Source organism: Crocodylus siamensis, chromosome 5 (genome assembly GCF_052110815.1).
Source record: "Crocodylus siamensis isolate JL-2025a chromosome 5, ASM5211081v1, whole genome shotgun sequence".
Classification (NCBI taxonomy): domain Eukaryota; kingdom Metazoa; phylum Chordata; order Crocodylia; family Crocodylidae; genus Crocodylus; species Crocodylus siamensis.
This window is the reverse complement of record NC_143399.1, coordinates 156923226-156944920: the sequence shown is the minus strand read 5'-3', so window position 1 is coordinate 156944920 and position 21695 is coordinate 156923226. Positions and strand designations below refer to the sequence as shown.

Below are 21695 nucleotides of genomic sequence, written 5' to 3'. Positions count from 1 at the left end.
TGCTGTGGCTTTGTGTTGTACCTGCTTATGAAGGCCCCATACAACAAAGCAGAGATGAATGAGGCATCCCAATCCCACAAGGGAACCTTAGGTAGTAAGTTATACAAGCAGAAAAGATTTGTTCAACTTCTCTGAATTCTTAGTTGCCTGTAACCTGTGCTATTATATCCTTTATATAAAATTGCAATAGCAATTGAAAATCTGTTCTCTTTGTACATTGAAAATAGCCTTGGGGATAATTCACTCACATTTAGAAAGAAGTAATTATATCGCCACATGTAGGGCAAGCTGTGAACCCATAAATTAATTCGATTGCTATTGTGAAATGAGAATGTATTTCTTCTAGGTGTAGTGTTGTTCTCCAGTGTACTGTTGTTTGTGATTAAAAAGAGAATTTGCTAGTATATTGAGAAGTGGTAATAGCTGAATTAACTTTTTTCACCCTTCTCTTGGAGGTTGATGGCTCTTGGTGTCTAAGATTCATGTTTTGTGGATGTATTGAGTATGACAAGGAGGTTCTTAAATCACTAGGTAGAGATTTTGGTAAATATTGCAATGTCTACAAAGGGTTTACAGCGGCCACCTTTCTAAATGTCAGATTAGAGGGGGTGCATTTTTTTGTCTGCCTTATCAGAGCAGATGCATCAGTACAATATACACCTTCGAACAGGAGAGTGACTACGTTGCCAAGATAGTTCAGCCCCACTGGATAGAGAGAGATGCATGTAGTACTTGAGCCTTGCCTCCTTTCCAAGAATAGCTCCTTGAAGGCCCAAAGAGCAAAACCAGAAAGTATACCTGACCTGAATGGTATATTGTACTATAAACCAAGACTTCTAGATCCTTTAGCTAAAAATTTAATCTAAATTATTCTCTTTTAAGCAATATGTTTGACAGCTTTCCCCTGGGGTTTCTACTATTGGCTGCAGGTAGTTTGAACATTGCATGATCTAACATGCAACTACCATTTCTTATGAAGATATGGCACTCAATAGGTTCTGTCACAAAGTATGCAATGTCCTATTAACTGAAAAACTCCTGACTTAGTATTTAAGAGGAAACCTGAATTTAGGATCTGCATTCAGGTGAGAGTCTTCAGCTGCATAGGACCAGAATGCTCAGGTCCCCAGGGGAAAGGAGTAACTCATTCCCTGTTAGTAACTCCATGTGACACATAGTGTCTTTAATGGGCCCTTTCCACACTAAAAGGAAAGTTACTGCAATGAGCTTTGAAGAAGGACAAGAGTAAAATGCCTTGTTATTTGAGGCTCTAAATTCCCACCCTTCCAGAAAAAGGACTTGCAAATTAAGTTATATTTGTGCCAAGTGATGCAATTCCTCAGGGGCTGTACTGCTCCCTTGGTTGGAAAGGACTGTCTACAACTTTTCTCACGTTTGGCAGTTGTCAGAAAGAGGTCTCTTCTGCTGAATTTCACTTCCAATGCTAACTTCATATATTGCTAAGTAGCGCAGGCAGGAAGTTTTGTTTGTTGCCTGAACTGAAGACAACGTTTTGCCCTCTTCACAACTTCTGACTAATTAGCCCTCGTTTTTCAAAGGGGAATAACAATCCATTTTCCAAACACTAGGTAATTGACAACTGCATAGAAACGGCCATTTTCATGTGTATCTAATATTGTTCAATAAACAGAAACCAAATAACTTTTGCTTTGCTTCAGCTGGTCAATATTAAAAACCAGCAAGCTAAAATGGTCCATTCCCCAATCACATAACAGATCCTATTTTAGGGGCCAACATGACTCTTATCCTCTGTGACTTTTTAAAGACTGCAAAAAGCACATTCTTGGGAATCCTATGCAGTTCCATAGCTTACTGTAAAAGTGAAATTGGCTACCTGAGCCTGTGCTTTGTGCACACTTAGAGTAGGAACATAAACACAGCTGAGACATGTGTACACCATGTGTAGATGTTTACTGCTGGTCACCTCAACGATTGCTCATTTGTGACCTGTCTGTGTCTGCTACAGGGCTGCTCACCATACCTCACTGGATCAAAGCTCTCCACCCCTGAGTGGGGCCTCTCCACCATACAAATACACTTTACCAGGAGCACAGGATGCCAAGGATGATTTTCCACTTAGAAAAACAGGTGAGTCAGAGTGGTTTATTTTGCCCCCAAATTCTCTCTCACTTCTTTTTAACTAGGCTGTCCTTTAGTAAGATGGATCTCATAACCTACCCGCCCTGCTCATAGTGATTCATTGGAAAGGTTCAGAAGTGTTAACTATATCTTCTCTAAAGTTAATTAATCTGAGGGTAGCAAGAACTAGTATTACCAATGCTTAACAGTACAGAATCCAGCATTGATATAGGTATTTCCTATATCCCAAAGGAACTTTCGCATAATTCTGGGTTTAATTTAATGTTCCTAGCTCTCTCTCTCTCTCTCTCTCGTATATACTATGTACCTCATCTATGAATAGGTTTGTCCAGGGCTGTCCACCCTAAAGGCAGCCAGATGCCTCACACCCTATGGGCTACTCCAAGGGGGCTGTATCCTCCACACATGATGCCCCCCTACTGCTGCACCTCATACTCACACCCCTCCGTCCACTGCATACCTGCAACTCCCCCACAGTGTTGCACTGTTCGTTCTTGACCACTTTCCCCGCTGCACTACACACCTCCAACCCCCCTTCCCCTTCTGCTTCCACTGCATTACACTTCTCAGTCTCAACCTCAGATCCCCAACTTGTCGTGCTACTGTACCTCCTGGCAGTGGGGAGAGGAAGTGGCAATCAGGGAGAGAGGGGGAACCTGGAGACCCCAGCTAGTGTTGCAGCTGGAGTGATGCAGCTGGGCAGGAGCCTACAAGCCACAGTCCAACCCCAGTTCGGCCCTGGTTTAGTCAATAAATAAACCACCAGAATAAATTTTACATCTATATCTAAAATATCTCAAGAGTCTCTCTCTCTCTCTTTTTTTGTGGTGAAGAATTGTATAATTATTATATCAGACGACTTTTTCTGGTTGCTGGAGCCACATATATGTTTAAAAATATCCTGTGGGTAGAAATGTCATATATTTTAGAAAAAAACTTTCCTTGGAACATTTAAGAATGTTCTAAAGGCTCCAGCAACTGAAGCTTATCTCCTGACAGCGGGTGAACTGTAGCCTTGACTTTCTTTGCACCACAGAATATATTAAGGAGTTGGTGGTGGAGACAGTGTGGTTGTAGTCTTAGGTCTATGACACAATGACTGGTATCCCAATATGTAGGGAGACACTACGTGAAAAAAAAAAAGAAAGTGAAAAGAAAACATTAGATCCGTTATTGCATAAGGCTGCTGGTGAGTGATATAGTTAGTTTCAGCAAGAAAGTCTACCACCCTGCTGTGCTAACTGCCTTTGAATATGCTTCAGCCACTGGGAAATCGAACCCTAAGTGCAGCACTGGTACTAACATTGAAAAGACGTGGCATTTGAAATCAGTATGCATCTAATACTTCAGGACAGACACTTAAAGAGCATTTTAATATCCCCTAATGTTTTCACAAAAAAATTGCATAGGAGGTGGTTTTGCAAGGAATGAAAAATAAGTCAATTATTTATTTTGGTAGAATATGGTGACAATGTAACCAGATCCAATGAAAGGCTTGCTCAAGCTATTCTGTTATTCTGTCATGCTAAGCTGTGATATAGTTCTGTCCTTAAGAGTATTGTACAAAATACATTTTCTGTGCTGCTAAGCCATGCAGTTACTTTTTAAAAACCTAATAGTATACTACTCCTTTTCCTCAAAATAATGTTTTCCTATATTTTGGAAATGTAGGTCTTATTTTTTCTTCTACATTTACATATAATTTTAAATAGGCTGATTGATATTTATGACATGTCATACTGCTGATCTGTAAAACAAAACATTTTCAGACATTGTAACAGTAAAGTTCTTGTGCAGCTGCTAATACTTTTATATCTCTGTGGGGGTTTGAAAATATTCCTTAATTCAATTCCCATTGTCTGTATAAGAGGACTATAATATAATTAAACCCAGATGTGTTCTGTACATTATTCCAAATATTTGGGCATGCAGTGCATCAGTTATAAATCAAGGTCATAACTAAATGACTCTTCTAAAAATGACAATACATACAGCATAAATAAACAAATAATGTTAAAGTCATTATCACAGTAGTTTTGTAAATCAGGTGTTGTTAGATATTTATACTTAATTATTCTGCTCTTCAAATAGAGATGCGTGTAGCATGTCATGCTTCAGCAAAGAATTTTAATTTATAGTAACTCTTATATATATCCTGTTTACATATTAAATGACTCCTTGTCATTGAGTCCTAATTTCAGCCTTCAGCAACATTTTCCACAAAGGTTCTGATGATTATTCACCAGGTTCAGAGCAAAGGCAACAGGAACCAGAATAACACCAGTCAAATGACCCTAAGCTTATCTGGGTGGCTGCAGGGCCATCCCTTAGGCAGAGGGGACATAGTGGAGCCTGTGTCATCCTCATGGGACCACACCAGACAAAGATGTCCCAGGAACATTCATATGTATGGACAGGCTCTATGCCTGCAGAGCTCTGACCTTTGCCACAAGGGGTGAACCTTTTTTCCTTTCCTTGAATGAATAGTTATTGCCACTGGCTTCTAGAATAACCCTGTGTGTCTGAACCTGCACATAGTCAGCATGGTATGGAAACAAATCTTTACGATCTGTGCAACTTTAAAAAAGACTACCTAAATCCCAAATTAAATGCTAGTTTTAATCATCATTCTATTTTGCTTCCCACATCCTTTCTTGTGCTCTTAATATAGAATTGAGAGGCATCTTATGTCTTCTTTAAGTGCAGTGTCCTTTTAGGATGCTTCATGATTGTGTTTGATTTGTTTTAATTCAGCCTAATGAGAAGCAATGCTGCATAATCCTATCCCAATACCTGAGTAAGATGTAAAGTGGGTTGAATGAGGAGAAACCTCTCTGTATGTCAGATATCTAATTGTAAATCATCAGTTTCATTCTTTCTTTCCATCTCACCTTCTCCAAATGGTGCTTTGTTACTGAACATGTTCAGTTATATTCAGGAGAGAGTGTAAACTCGACTTTGAGATTCCGCCCACAACCCAAATATCCCAAGTAGCCAAATACTTTAGCCAAACAGGGAAAGAACAGTTTTAACTTTTTTATCTTTGCAATTAGAAACCAGAGTCAACATAGCAGCAAAACAGAAGTGATCTTGGCCCCTTTATTTACCTTAGTACCGTGTATTGTTCAGTCCTCGGAAGGTGTGGAGGAATCTATCTGCAGTAAACATATTCCAACTCTGGTGCACAGAGGACCAGGACTGGGGGGGTTGGGTTAGAGGCCAGGCAACTCAGTTCTTTGCACAACTATTTCATTTGATCTTCGTTAACAGGCTTAGAGAACAACAGAGCAGGGGGATGGCTAGAGCTATCACTTTGTTGGCTAGATAAACATAGCATATAGAGAAGATGTAATTTGACCAGAATTCAGCCAAAAATTTGCATGTCCAGATTTTTTGCAGATTTTCAAAAACGTCTGCTGGCCAACAGTTCCTAATATAAAACATGCATGATTTCCAGTGAGACTTGTGATCCTAAGTCACTGGGACACTTCAAAATTTCATCTAGTGGAAGCACCATAGTACAGAGCATTTTTGGAAGTCAGTATGCTTCTCCTAATGGGAGCTGAGCTCTTTTGAAAATTTGATCCTCCTGTCCCACTCTTCCCCTTCACTCCATTCACGTGAGCAATGGGATCTGTTGAGTGCTGAGTTCCATAGATTCTCGGGGCTACAGACATGATCCAACACAACTTATTTGTTACCTTGTTGAAATGATTCAAAACAATGTTCTGGCAGACAGCCAAGACGCTTGCATTTTCTCGACCTAGTAACATTCCACTTTCTGTGATCTCATGTTGATGTAATCCACCAGAAACCATTCTAAATAAAGGTTATTCCCCAGCTTTAACTAAAGCTGTGTACTTTTTGAAATTATGTTTCATGTTAAACCCTAAAATTTGTACCCATCCATGTCCAAATTTACTTGTGGATGGATTTTTGTGCCTTCATTTGTTAACACTTGGCTTTTACTGGATATAATTCCATAGAACATCAGCACAGATTGGTATCCTAACCTGGGAAACAGAAATAACTAGACATTTATACAGCATACCTCATAGGCTGTAGCATTCTAATAGTCAGAAGACTAGCAAAACTTTTCGACCCTCTACATGCTACTTTCATGTCTGAACAGAGTTGACAAACGAAGCCAATGTTTTTTATTGATACCCGCCCACTTTTTATTGATAACTAAACTGTTTTACTGACATATGTGTGACGTAATGTAAATGGAGCCTTTCTGCAAAGCCCTGGACATGGAAGGTCCAAATTTTAGGAATTAACATGAAACATCATTTTAAAAAAAAGGCAGTAAAAATTGAAAGATTTGCAATGAAAAATATAAAATTCTTGGGTTAGTACCCCTGCCTCACTGGAACAATGTTTTTTTTACTGTGGTGTCCCCACCCCAGAGGTCCTCTATTCAGTCCCATACACTGATACCCTCACTGCATCCTGCTTCTCTTGCCCCCAGGCCATTCCCCAACTTTACCCCTGCTGGCCCGCCTCCCCATCCTGGCATTGACCTATCCCCCAGGAAGAAGGATTTCTGTCTGCTGACCTGAATTAATGTAAAAGGACACAGCAGAAGCAGCAGCACAGGGCTGGATTGGGAGGGGTTATGGGATACAAAGCCCTGAAAGGTGCTTTCTGCAGGGTGTAGCAGTCCCACTCAGACAGAAGATGGTGCTATTGTGCTCTGTCTGTCCTTCAACACTTGTCTCTGGCAAGGGATCATCAATCAAGCTCTGGTAGCTTAGTGTTTTTATGGATAACTCTTTTTTAACAGACTTTACAAATAGGCATTTTTAGGCTTGTCTTTCAGTCTGTCCATAATTTTATGGACAGCTAGCAACCCTGTATCTGAATTGTGTGTTGCTCTTTTACACTATTACTTATGGCATTATTCTTGAAACTGTTTGTTGTTGAGGGTAGTGACTGTTTTGCTAGAGCTATTGGTAGTCCATGCTGGTAGTTTTCAACCTGTGGACCCCTGGGGACTACAAGAGATTACTATAATCATTTGAAAGCATGTGGATACCCACATTTACAATTCAAAAGGATCCACACTTCTATTCAAAATTTCTAAAGGGGTCCACACCTCCATTCAAAAAATTTTAGCAGTCCATAAATGAAGAAAGTCCACTGGTCTGCGCCTAACCTGAATTCTACCTACAACTGACAATGAATGTATTTTTCCACTAAGTATCATTTGCTCTTTTGTGTGTTAGCCTGCATGACAACTGAAGGTGCAGCATTACAGATCAACATTTATCTATATGTATGGAGCTATCTTCATTTTTTGTCTCTTCAGAGCCTCAATTTGCTAGTGGACTTGTGTGCAAAATTTTGTATTACTTCAGGGTCACACAATTCAGAAAATGGTTGCAATTCACAAGCCAAGTATGGACAGGTGAAACGAACTGCAGTCTGTTTACTTAGGAACAATGCAGGGTATTGTTTTGCTTGGTGGGTTATATTGTTGCATACTGGAAAAAAATAAGATGGCTAAAACAATTGGTTAATGCATGGAGAAGAAAGAGAAGGAGGAACGGCATATGCAGAAGAGCTTCAAAGAGAAAAGCAATGGGCAATATTTGGAAGAGCAGTTAAGAAGAACCATATTAGATTGGCTAGTTAGATAGTGGATTAACTACATCCCTTTCTTTATGGATAAGTAGAGCATTCCTGTATTAAAAACAGTATTTTTTAAAAGAAATTAATTAAAATAATTAATTACTAACATCCTTCTGTGAGTAGCTATTTAGCAATCTGCAGGAGTAATTGAAACCTAGGAGAAAACATTTTGTATGTAAAAGACTGTTTCTCCTTTCCCTCTCTGACCCTCATCCCACTTAATTCTGCTTCTGTCTACATATGCTAGGAAATCACCCTCCTGTGAAGTAACATTATACTAAAAAGCTAAATTTGGTTTCTTTTTGGTCTTCAATCACCCCTTGAAAAAAAACAAGAGGCTCAATCTTCAAATACAACATCTCCAGAGAAGAGACTTCAGGTTCACTTGGGATATACATAATTTTTCAGAGGTTACAGCAGTGCCAGAGGCATGTTAGTTATACAAACAACGAAAGTAAAGCAAAGATACATATATCTCCTTAGTTGTAACCTGATTTTCAGATGCGTAGATTATCCACAGCTCTCAAATGCATGTATTGGAGCTCCCAACAATTGTGATCACCAAAGTAAGTGGACACTCTTGAAAATTTGGGTCTAGCTGACACACACGCGCACACACTCTTTTGCAAAGCTGGGAATAATAGTCAAACCCTCTGATGTGAGATCTATTTTCTTCAGGGCTCTTCTCTCCCTACAACAATTAGCCACCAAGTAGAAATTTTAGCCTCATTAAGTTCACCATCAATAAGTTTTGAGGGTACAATCAGTGGTAATAGGGTTGAGAAACAGAGGAAACTTTCACTTGTAATTAAAGAATTAATGTGAAGCAAACTGATGTTAACAGCTTCTTCCGGTATATATAATGAACAGGCAAAAGGAAAGTTGCAACAATCAAAGGTTTTACTGGGGTCCAATAGCTCTAAAGAAATGTAATACTCTTGTCACTGCTACATTGAAATCTTTTCAGGAAGCAACAGAATGGCGTTAATAGTATCAAGTTAGGGTAGCGATTTGAGAGTGAATGCTATCTTGCTCCCATTCAGCTTGTGGAAAAAAGGAAAGCATTTGCAAAATGTAAAACAAAATTAGCAAGCAAAAGTTAAGACAAGCCTAATGACAGCATCATAGAGATTAGTTGTAGTGGGAATTTACAGGTCCTACAAAAGATCCTACAAAAGATGCTTGATTCTACAAAAGATGGAACTATGATTCAGTAGATGCATTTGGATGAATCCTATTTTTGAATTCCTTCTGTATTTCCATTGCTCTTATCCAGAATAATTTATAATAGACTTTATTTTACACTCTACTTTTTAGCATATCAAACAAAGAAGGTTCCCTTAGATGACTCTTCTGCCCCACTTTCAGTATGTTTTCTTTTTTCCAAGTGATCAATGAATTTTCTGACTCTTACAAGGAATTTTTAGATGTTTCTTCTGACTCATTTTCAAGGTGGTGGGTGTTTTTTCCAGGAAATTACTTTAAAAAGTTATTTCTTGATTTAGTCCCATTACTTATAGGTACACCAAGTTATACTATGTTAAATAATTTCTATACCACTTTAGTATATTCAGCATGTTGAATGTAATATTTTAGCTGATTACTGTGCCCCACTTATAAATTATTTAGATTAATTATTCATAATTAAACTTACTTCTGTCTTATTTCTCCTTTGACTTGCTCTTGGCTTGCTCTCCTTGCTCTTGGCTGCCTATAATAGATTTTATAATTTGAGAGGTAAATCACATGAATCAATGCTGGTGGTGCTGCCTTAGCTGGTCTCATTATTTAGCAGCATATTTTGAGTCAGAGGTAATTTAGGCCCTGATCCTGTTGACACTAATGCAATTACTTCATTTAATTTACATGAGTAAACTCCTCCACTGACCACTCCTCTACTGAATAACATTAAGCACATCTTTAAGTGCTGTAAGAACATGGCTCTATCTAATGAAAGGAAACTGCCCTATCCTGTGTTTGTAAAGAACCTATATATATATATATATATATGATTTCATCCTCATTTCATCCTTCCAGGTTTGTGATCATTTTTGTTACTCTTCTCTGAGCTCACAATAGTTCATTTACTAAATACTTAATAAGATGTCAATGCTGAAGCCAAATTGCACCTGTTATAGTTTATATGTATTAATTCATGTGATGCATGAAGATTTTATTATATAAGAGTTTTCAGAAGAGTTTTATAGTGTGTCCTCTCTACTTACCAAAGAGCAGGTCCCAAAAATTGAGCCACTTGCTTTGTCCTCAGACTCAGTTCTCTTTGAAGCCAAGAGGAATTTTGCTTGAATAAAGAACCTAGAATTAGGTACAATATTGTAAGGGATTAAGGAGAATGAATGAGACTCATATTCTTAATTTTTTTGTGTGCTTTTGAAAATCTTTCGTATTTTAAATGTGTTCTCAAAATTTCAAAATATTATGGGCAAAATCCTGGTTCCATGCAAATTAATGGCAAAATTCCCACACTTTCCAGGTAGATGCAGGATTTTAGCCCAGTTGTATTAATGCCTGGGGAGAGTTGAAAACTTGTGAAAAACTAAATTAAAACATGTATAAGAGAAAGAGAGAGGTGAAAAGTGAAAGGGATATGATGTCAGACTCTCCAAAATAGAATGTACTGGTTAGAAAAGATTACACTTCTCCAAGCTCCTACAAAACAAAATCTGTTCAAACCCACAATTCTAATTAAAGGTTTTAGTTGCCAAATAGCATGTTCTGGCTAAAGCCACGTAAATATTACAGAGCTGTTCATGAATAACGGCATAAGCTTTATATCTTGCTGTTGATTTTCTCATGGGAAAGTAATATAAATGAGTGTGATACCTCCCTGTTGGGTTTAACTGTTAGAAATGCAAAGCATGCTGAAATTGTACATAATTCTCTTCCAAAGGAAAGGAAATAGCATTTCAATGGTTTTCCTCAGTGTCTTGTTGAGTTATGGTGGTGCACAATTATTCCAGTTAAATTACTCTACCAGATGGAAAGTTACATTGTATATTTAGCTAATTAAGTTGTAGGGGACTGGCATTATATCCCAGAAATAAAGAGCATATCAGAAAGTAAATATATTTTAATTAAGTTCTTTGTGGATTTGCAGTATCTATGTTTAATTAAGACTCTTAGCAGGTGGGGTTTTTTATCCGCATTTTGATTAACAAAAGAAATCCTTTTAAAATTAGCCCTGTGATAGAAGTTATAGAAGTGCATGATTCAAACATCTTTCAGGGCCAAATTCATTTTCTTTGGTTATTAGTGGAGTTGAATCGTCTTCAACCAGAGCTGAATTTGGCTCAAAATTCTCATCCATTCTAAAATCAAGGCATGCTGCTTTGGGTGTTTAGTTTTCTTGGCACCTTAAGAACCCCTGTGTGTTGACATTCTGCCTTGCCTTCAGAAAACTCTAGATAGTATGCCGCGATAATATAGGTCTCCCCACCTTTCATCTACTGAGGAAATTGATGTCCTTTCAAATCTGGGGAAAAGGTGATGATGTTTAATTGTGGGTTTCTGAAGTTTGGCAAATACTATGATATAGTTTGTTGACTGCCATCAAGTGAATTATTGTTGTTGGATTTTGTCCTAGATTAAAATCCCTAGGTTTTAATCACCATATTAAATAATTACTACTTTTTTGGGGCCAAGGGAAAATGCACATGATTGTCTGCAGAATGTAAATCAAGAAAATCAGGAGTCAAACTATGGCTCTGCACAAGCCTAAAGTACAAGGTTTGTGGATTACTTCTGCCTCTTGTTCAGTGAAGAGGGTCATTTTGCCTGTGTAAAGTATAATGACTCCATTGTTGTTGGGGAGATCGTGGGGGAAGGCACTGGGAATACAGCAGGGAGTTAGATGGGTTGCACCCAAAGGTGGTGTTTCCCTTATATCTTCCCAGCTGGTACGGTTTGGTGCATGCAGCAAGAGGTGGAGGTGATGCTAACATCATGAAGACATAAATCAAGAAGTCCTGCCAGCCACGGTAGATTTACCACACCTCTAAGCAACAGAATAAGGATTGTCCCTTTAGCAGTACGTTGAAAGGCAAATGACTTTCTGGCCTTCTTCCCCCATATTAGGGCCAGACATAATTGGTAATAATCATTTTAGTTAATGGGTCAAAATTCCAATGGGAGAAAAGAGAATATGGAAATTAATGATAACATTTTTGTAATCTTTTCCCAACAGCTTCCCTCACATGCTGTATTTATTTTTTTTATTTACTATTTTTCTGTGTTATTTAATGCAGAAGGGATCTTCTTTCAACACTATGTGACTTTCCGTATTGTGCCATAGGAAAATGTTCCGCAAGCCATAATTAAACCTTAATTTATTATTCAAACCAATTTATTATTCAAATCAAAGCATAATTTCTCAGCTAGGCTAATACCATAACAATGAGTCTGATTCTTGGAAACATTTCATGCACATAACTCTTATTGGAGCAGACTCTCTTATTGTAGATCTATGAAGAGGTCACATTTAAATTTATGTGAAAGCCATGTTCAAAAATAAATTATATAAATACCTAATAAATTGAATAAATAATATCCCTATCTCATCCTCTGAATTCTCCAAAGCCATGAAATGAAATATATCCAAACTGAGTGAGGTGGAGGGGGAGCGCAAGAAAAAGACCTTTGCTTTGGTAAGGTTAATTACTGACCTGGAGTCAGGTATTCATGTGCCTTGATTCCAGCAGACATAAAGCTCAATGTGGCGTGTGCTTCCTACGTAATATTTATGAAAGCCCTATGGATGAAATCAAAGCCATATTGAAGAGAGTGGGAGTTTTGCTGATACAGATGTAGGGCTCAATCTGGCATAGATGCACAAGCAGAGAACTCCTTTATGCCAACGGATTTTCTGCTGGATATACGCAGTCAGCATCTGACCCCTATATCTTCCAAGTTCCACAGAGTCTAAAAATCCATAGAGAATCATTTGGCACCTTGCTATCCTCAAAAATAAGATATAAAAATTGTCTAATTCTTTGAGAGAGGATGTGGGTCAGTATAAAAATCTATATACCTAAGCATTAGCTAAGCAAGCTTAATGTTTCCTTGCACAAGCCGTGAAATAGGTTTTACATTAATTTGGAAGGCTACAATGAATAACTGGTTGGAAAGTTCTAAAATGCATGTTTGAAATTTAAAATAGGGCTTGAGGGAAGATTTTCAGTTATGAACCTTCTTTAGGTGAAAAGCTGCTAACCTTATTAAATCTGCTTCCTTAGCCTGAAGAAAGCTAAAGGGCTGAGAGATTCCCTCTAATCTAATTAGCTGTTTTTTTATTTAGGAGTTGGATATTTACCTTAGCCTGCGTAAATAAAGCATTTTACCTTTTTTACAAAACTAAAATAAAGCAAAGGGCTAAAAGGTTTCACATGTGACCAACATTCCCTTTAAAGCGGGTGGCTGTACAGGAAACAGTTTCCGTGTATGCTGAAAACACATTAGGTGATGCAAGCCAGAAAAATAAAGCATCTCCATCCTTCACCACTGTATCTGACACTCCTGCCTTGTTGGGACCACCCAATGGTTATGCCCAGCTAAATGGATGTTCCATGTAGCTTTTGGAAAAGCTTGAGAGGGAATAGTGGGAACGGCTTTCTTTCTCATAAATCTATTTTAAACTTAAAATATTTCAAAACACCAGAATTAAACAGTATTTGAATGTGTACTATAGAGTAGTGTATGATATTGGCGACTTCCAGTGCGCCAGCTGTGAGGAATACCAATGGCATCCACAGGACTCATTCCTCATTTTTGGCTCTAGATGGAAAATGGTTCTGCCCAGTGCACATAAAGGAGAAACAAATCGATCATATTGGTCTTTATCACACAAACTATTCAAAAGTAATTGAAATGGGCAACCCTGGCTCCTTAATGGAGCATCAGCTAGAAATCTCCAGGCAAAGCTTTTATCAGAACCTGATATAGTCGTGGGAGAGAGGCAGGGGGCTCTGTAAGACACTCTGGCTATGTGTAAACTAACCAACTAGGCTTAGTGGACAGACTGGGGGTTAGTGCACACCAAACTGATGTAACCATTTCATTTGTTCACCCAGTCCCATGGTAAGTGGAAGAAGTCCATGGTAATTTTTGCAGCTGTTTCATTAAAGGATAAATTGCCTCAGTTTAACTTCCCCTTCCTTACTGTGGAAAGATCAGACGGACACAACACTTAAAGAGGATCAGCTGGCATGCAGTAAAATTTTCCCAGCCCCTGCTAAGTTAGTATAACTGTTTCCTCTGCCTATGCTCTCTCATGAATCCAGTAAAGGCAGGCCCACTAATAGCTCTCCAGCAGGCTAATGAGGGATCAGGAAGCTTAATGCTTGTACCCATCCTGGGCTGTAATTCCTTTCCCCGGTGCTCAGTCATCTTTGGAGCAGTTCAGTATATTCTAGATCACTGGAGGGGGAATCCGTAACAGTTATTCACCATCCCCATTCTCCTTGATAAACCAGGGAGGGACAGATCTTGTGCCCTCTGTGCTTTCTGAATTCTTAGAAAGGATCTTGTGAATTCAGGGCCTGTCCTTTCATACTGTAGCCCCCACTCGACAGCTGTGTCCAGCACAGACTTTTGAGGATCATAGTATCTTTCCCCTCCATCTTTGAAGGGGTGGGATGAATTCCAGCTCCAACACACACCCAATCTTAGACTCTTGACATAGTACAGGTAGAGGCAGGATAATCTATTTATTGTTACAGGTCCTAGATTACCCCAAAATGGATCAGGACCCTGTTGTGCAATAGGCTTGACAAAAGAGAGCAGTCTCTGTTCCAGAAAGTTTATAATCTAAGTAAAGTATAAGAGAGAATACATGGCAGGACAAGTGACACCAGGAAACAAGGAGACAGCGGCACTAGGGCACAAGAAAATAGTGGTCATCTTGATAGTCGCTTGGTCTCAGCCCACCAGCAGCCTGATCTTTCTCAAGCTGGAAATAGCAGCAAGTTCTTTTCCACTTGTCTTTCTCCAAGTAGTTGCGCAGCTGTCCCACCCATATTGAGGTACCCACTGATATTGAGAATTACCCAAGCCAGAACGTAGACTTTTATCTATGGAAAAAAAAGAAGAAATAAGCCAGGAATTGGAACTTCTTTCTGTATAGTTAGTGTGTGTGTGTGTGTGTGTGTGTGTGTGTTATTATAAATGAACATAAACAAACATATATGTAAGACTTTCAAACAAGTCTTTCAAACATCCTGCTCTTTAATTTGGCTGGATTTTCCCCATAAGCATCTGCAAAGCTTCCTCATTATCTTAAAATTCTCCTTTTCTACAGTGCCTCCAAAACCTCAATGGGGGTTGGTCACTGCTGTGCTTAGCCCATTGCCTATCATGCTAATCAGTATTATCTTATTCCTTCCTTATACTCCCCCTGTCGGTCTTTTTCTGCCAGATGTCCCTGGTTTTATAAATTCTCTGGAATTCGTAAACTTTCTGGAGCAGGTGCCGAGTATCTGTTTAATGTTTGGGCAGTTTATATGACAAATGGGTCTTTGTTCATGGCTGGAGCACCTAGTTGTTATGACTGCTGCTGCTAAATGCATCCTACCTATTACAAAATAATCACTTGAAAATCTGATTTCCTTTTATATACTTCCTTATATACTTCTAAATAAACACAAACATTTTAGTACTACATTTACAGTCTTGTAGGTCATTTTAAGGAATATTTTGTAGCACAATAGAGTAGAATTTTTGTCTCATTTCTCTCTGTGGACTCACAACATCCTTGTAAATTACTGCATTTCTAAAAATGATTTCAGTAATAGTGATCGGAATGCAAGCTTCAGGGAGCAAGTTAACTCTCTTAAGTAAGATGCGTCAGCTCTTGAAAATATACAGAAGCTGCAGCATATTAAATAAAAAAAAATACAGTCACCATGGCCAGATTTAGTATCAGGTACCTCTGAGTGCCCTGTGATTTTCCAAACCTGACCTCTTAGCTAATAAAAGGAAATGTGTTCACTTTAGAGCCATCCTAATCTTCAACAAAAGGTTGCTTTCTGCTCCACAGGTTTCCTATATATGGTTTTAGCTTCATGATGAGGACCTGCTGATCATACATTCCATCCCATTCCCTATTTCTTTCCAGGATTCATTAAATGTTGATTTGGAGTTGGGACATATTTTTTGATACATAAGTACTACTGTATTCCTGGGACCAAGAGAAAGCAGTGAGCTGATATCATTTTAAAACCTTTTCTTTTATAAGGCTTTTCCCTTTTCAGTTCCTGTATGTGGGAGGGTTTTTCATCTCTTCAACGGGGTTCCTGAGAGAGAGAGAGAGAGAGAGAGAGAGAGAGAGAGTGTGTGTGTGTGTGTGTGTGTGTGTGTGAGAGAGAGAGAGAGAGAGAGAGTGTGAGAGAGAATAGAATTAAAGGAATAGTCAGCCATAGGCTACTTAAATAATTTCGGCCTCATTTACACATTTGGAAGCAGTCCAGTGCCTGGGCTGCATTCTTTAATGCCAGTATGTGTAAATTGTTAATGATTAAAAAGGCTGGAATATATGACATCTTGATTTCAGTGTATTTTCTTGTCTCATGCTTGTCTTTCAGCCTCACACTGTGCTTGAGATTCTAGCGACTTGGGATATCATGCAGTTGACCAATAGGGGTGATCTCAGTGAAATCTTTTATATGTATGTAGTGTCACAAATTCTTTATTTTTAACAGTATAGGAATTTAGTTCATTGCTAGCATGCTGGCTATATACTAGTGCATTGGATTTCAATGTGAACTTTCCTATGTACAGTCCAGCCACTCGGTGTGTTGCTGTGGACCCAAGAAAGTATCTTCCTGTTTTTCATATGGTAAAAGAAGTGATCAGCCCCAATCAGATTGCCAAATTCAGATTAGCAAGTTGGGAAGTAGTTTCAGACGCGACTTGACATTGAGTGATTCCCTCGATTGGCTGGCAATGCTCCTACAAATGCAGCCCAGTATGCCCTTAGCTTTCTTTGCAATGAGGGCACACAGTTGGCTCATATTCAGCTTATTGTTCATTGTAACCCATAGGTCATTTTCTGCAGAGCTACTGCTCAGCCAGTTGGTCCCCAGCCTGTATCAGTGCGTGGGATTGATTACTATGTTTTGAGCTTGATGACCCAGCCAGTTTTCTTTCCACCTTACGTTAATCCATCCTGTACATCCAACCTGTACCTCCTTAGCTTGTTTGTGAGAATGTTGTGGGAGACCACATAAAAAACCTTGCTTAACTCAAAGTATATCATGTCCACTGCTCTCCCCATATCCACAGAGCCAGTCATCTCATCATAGAAGGCAATCAGGGTGGTCAGGGATGGCTTGTCCTTTGTGAATCTGTGCTGACTGTTCCTAATCACCTTCTCCTCCAAGTGCTTAGAAATGGATTACTTGAGGATCTCCTCCACGATTTTCCAGGGACTGAGGTGAGGCTGGCCAGTCTGTAGTTTGTTGGCTTCTCCTCCTTCCCTTTCTTAAAGAGGGACACTGTATTGCTCTTTTCCAATCATTCAGGACCTCTCCTGATTGCCATGAGTTTTCAAACATAATGGCCAGTGGCTCTGCAGTCACGTTGGCCAACTCCCTCAGTTCAAAAAACTTACTTATTAGGTTACGTAGGTACACTGCAAGGCAGTGCAAACCTGACCCAACCCTGTGTGCACTAGCTCCAGAACCAGCATGGCTATGCTAATTAGTTTTGCAGAGTAGCAAACCCATACTGCTTAGGGTTTCAGAGATTGTACATGCACAGCCAGCTCTCTGCACAGAGTTGCCTTACGGGGTTTCTGTCTAAGGAAAAAATTAATAAGCTAAACAGAATTTAAGGCACAATACAGTATATCTTCAGCTTTGGAAAGCTGCTCAGATAGCTGAATTTGTTTCTGTAAGTGAAGCTGTAATTAGGTACATTAGAAGTGCAGGAGTTTCCATTCTGTCTTTATAACTGCAAGGGTTGCTTTCCTTATTCTGTACTACTTGGTTACAATGCTTATGAGGACCTGAATTTCAATAGAGCCGTCATTTTTTTCTCTTCTACTGTTATCTCTCTTTTGTGCTTTCACATTACTTTGCTCATCACTGCTAGTTATCAGGGTGTGTAAAATACCATATTTACTTGAATATAAGTTAGTTCTGACTATGTGACGACCCTCCAATAATTAGATTCTACATATGGAAAATGTTCAAATTTATTGCAATTTTCCAAGTATAGAATCTCATTTTTGAGGTTTGCCTTGAATTTGTTCCCCTTCCACTGCTACAGCAGGGAAAATAAATTTGGGGGGGAAGTCAGATGCCTTTTGCTACACCCCCCCACAATTTTTCCCTTGCAGCCCCTTCCTTGATGTCAGACCCTGTGCTCCCTGAGCACATGGAAGAGAGAAGCAAATTTCAAAACACTGACCTAGAAATAAAGATACCTGTAGTAACTTGCATATAGAGAAATTACTACAAGTACCCATAAACTTAGTTCATCCAGAAGTGATGCAGTTACCTCTTTTGAAATAGCTGCAAGTTTTGTCTCACGTGTTCCATAAACATGCTTTTAAGTAGCAGTTCTATGCCTACTTGTTTATAGTACATTTTAAAATTGTATATTTTGGTTCAAGGGCCCAATAGTGAACTTCCAAAATTTGACTGAGCAGAGCTCAGTCATCAAATCTGTGTGTCTCTACTACCAGGCAAGTAGCCTCCCTCCCAGACCTATTGGTCTGGGGCTTCAGATATTCTCCAAATCTAAGCAGGCATCCTATGTGCAAGCCCCAGGCCCAGATGCCACCATTCTTGCATGACATTAGTCCAATGCCAAAAGGCTCATGACTTAGCTCACTGGGCTGGGCCCCAGCAGAGACAACTGCATTTCAAGCCATGGCAGTGACCCCACAGCTCAGCACTGTTCAGTATATGTGTCTACTCCAGAGACCCACCACAAAGGATCAATGTGGTAATTAGACCCCCACTCATGACTGAAACCAGGTGTTTGTCACATGTCCTGGGATCCTCCAAAAAATGTATACGTAGATGAGGTGCAGGGCACCATGGTCTGGCTCCATCTCTTAGAGTGCATGGCCATGCCAATCATATGCGACAGGCAGAGAGAGAGGGCAATGGAGGGATTCTAAATAAGCTGTTTGGGACTCAGTTCAGTGATGTTTAATAGACATTTATGGCTGATAAAAGCAGGACTCACTGGAAATGGGAAAGAGTTGCAGCTTAACTCTGGGAAGAGAAAGTGAAAATGTATTCAATGTAGTGGCTCACCATGACTTGAAAAAGTCCTGCTCAGTGCTGACTCTGAGCACAATGGGCACTACCATAGGTCTTATTCAGATGGGTTAAATTAACCTATTCTTGTGGGTTCCACATATGGGCTATGTGTTTGTTTGGAGAAATGCTGTTGAAATAAATGGATTCTGTCATAGACTTCAGTGGGGACAATTTTTCACCCTGTGACTTCTCTAAGAGTCAGTGGCTTAGCCACGATTAGAAGCTAGAAATCCTGTTTCTCAATCCTGTGCTGTAAGCATCAGACCATACACAATAATTATACATATGTATTTAGTTCACTGAAGTCTCAGTTTTCAGCGCTCAGTATCAAGAATCCTGTTTGATGCAGTACTCTCATCTGACTGCATCTCATGCAGAATACTGGAGAAAGTCTAATCTTCATAGTCCTCAAGGCTTTACTTTTTATCTCATTTAAAGCATTGAAAACCTGTGGGTTTCACCCCCACTTTTCATTTTAAAATTAATTGTTTTCATTTAAATAATGAACCTTCATCTTTTATGCAAGGTTTATCCTCTCAGCTGGCATATAAATTCAGACATCCACATAAAAGACTGCCTTCTCTGTTTGGATTGATTGAAATGCAGAGTGTGATGGGAATGTGGTAAAAATAGAAATGCAATCAGTGTAACTGGGCATGAAACACATTCATATACAAGTGGAACTTCTCCCCAGTGGTTGTTGAAGAGCTCTTTCTCTGAGCCCAGAGGATTTACATTGCATTATTCAGTCACTGATATGGAAGTCTTCTCCTACAGCTTGGGAGTATGGAGAATTATAAATAGAACAAACCCTAACTGAAACCTGAGTCAGTACAATAGCTGATTAACTTCACTTCCGAAAGAAATTATAACTAGGTAAGATTCCTGGTCAGAGCATACATAAATCTACATAGATATTCCTGGTCAGAGCATACATAAATATCTACATAGATATTCTTCTGAAAACAGTTCAGAAATACAGCCCCCTAGATTTTCTGCAAGTAGGAACAGACATGACAAAGGCAGGCAAGAGGCAGTGCAAATCCAACTGCCTCAAAATTCACAGAATATTTTGTAGCACTCTTGGAGCAACTTAAATTCCATATGGTCTTGGCTACGCCTTAGCTCTGTCTCAGGCAATGCTAATGTCCCCATAGTAAAAAATGAGACAGGAGGAAACAATTGTGTTCATATTGCACCAAAAGACAGATTTGAAGTTAGAAGTCTTCAATGGATCTAGGATTTCACCCTCTCCCTATTTTGTCCTTCTGTGCACGTGCATGAAAGTGAGAGAGAGGAAACTGATCCCAGTTTCCAGCTCTGTACAGCTTGAGATATTGATGAGCCAAGATTTGTGGCCAGACAGGGAAATATAAACAAGTTCTACCTTAAACTTAACTGCCATTAACCATCTGTTAATAGAGTTTTACCTAGTAGAACAGACAAATGGGCAAAGGATTTTTTTTTTCATACAGAGGTGACAAAAACAATATGCTTGACAAAACTTGGTTTCTAATGTTCACATTTAAAGACTGTGCCTACTTAGTAAATGAAAAAGGAGATGGAAGTTGTCCAAAATGCATTAAATATAATCCTAGTATTCCTGGGATTCAATCCTACTTCTTCTTTTTCAGACTAAGCTTATATTTTCATGTTCTCTGGATTTAAATGTTCTCTAGATACTGTAATAAATCTGTTTTGGTGCAGTTATTAAGAAAGTAAGGTTTCAGGCTCTGAACTGCTGACTAAGAAATATTCAGCCAATACGTTCTGACATAAGTTATATTTCTGTAAAAAAAATCAAAAGGCACTAACAGAAGCTTCTTCCCATTTCCACCATCAAACTAAAATCTAAATGCAAATGGGGTTCCTAAGTATACTGTTATCAGTTTTCACCTATAAGAGATTTAAAAATGCCATAGGATAAGGCTTTTCCTGGGTCCTAAGCAGGTCTAATAGCAAAACAGCGTATTAGTAACCAAATCTATTTGATAGGCCTGCAGAAAATATTGTCAGTCCTATCTGTCGTGCTATTGCAGCTGGGATTAGAGCAAAAGAGAACAACAGGGATTTCTTTAAGGACTGGAAGGAAAAATCAGCTCAGCAGCCAACTATTGAAATACCCTTTTTATCTTTAACTTAATCACTGAAATGTCATTTTTATTAGAACTAGACTTGACGGGGCGGTAGGCATCTATATTGAGATAGAGAAAGAAGCATATAGTAAGAGAATGTTTGTTTAAACAATTTTAAAGTAACCAAATGGCTTCAGGATCATAAGTCTCATTGACTTTTAACAAGTGTCACTATGTTTCAGTGCCTTTGTGCTACTCAATATCTCCAGCATTTTTTTAAATCTCCTCCTAATGCCATGGCATTGTGCCTTTGAATGCATATATACCATATTTTCCCAGATCCAAGATGACTTTGAATTTAGGATGAAATAATAATTCATCTTAAATAATTAGATTCCATACGTGGAAAAATTATAAAAATATTGGAGGGCCATCTTAAATTCACCCCCTTCACTGCTGCAGTGGGGAAAAGCAGTGGCAGGGAGGCAAGCAGTGGTGGGGGAACAAGCAGTAGGGAAGTCAACTGGCATGACTCCTGACCCTTGCCCCCCATCCACAGCCCCCCCACATGTTGCCCACT

General features: G+C 39.0%; 1 protein-coding gene across 5 annotated transcripts in view; it reads left to right on the top strand.

The window, feature by feature from the left end:
- The window catches only part of HDAC9 (histone deacetylase 9), a 500007-nt gene that overhangs the window by 439301 nt on the left and 39011 nt on the right, over positions 1-21695 (top strand). For all 5 annotated transcript variants that reach the window (XM_090046829.1, XM_090046828.1, XM_090046826.1 and 2 more), the window contains one exon: positions 1988-2109. In XM_090046829.1, coding sequence (XP_089902955.1) covers positions 1988-2109 — 122 coding nt within the window. The remainder of the gene's footprint in view (positions 1-1987; positions 2110-21695) is intronic.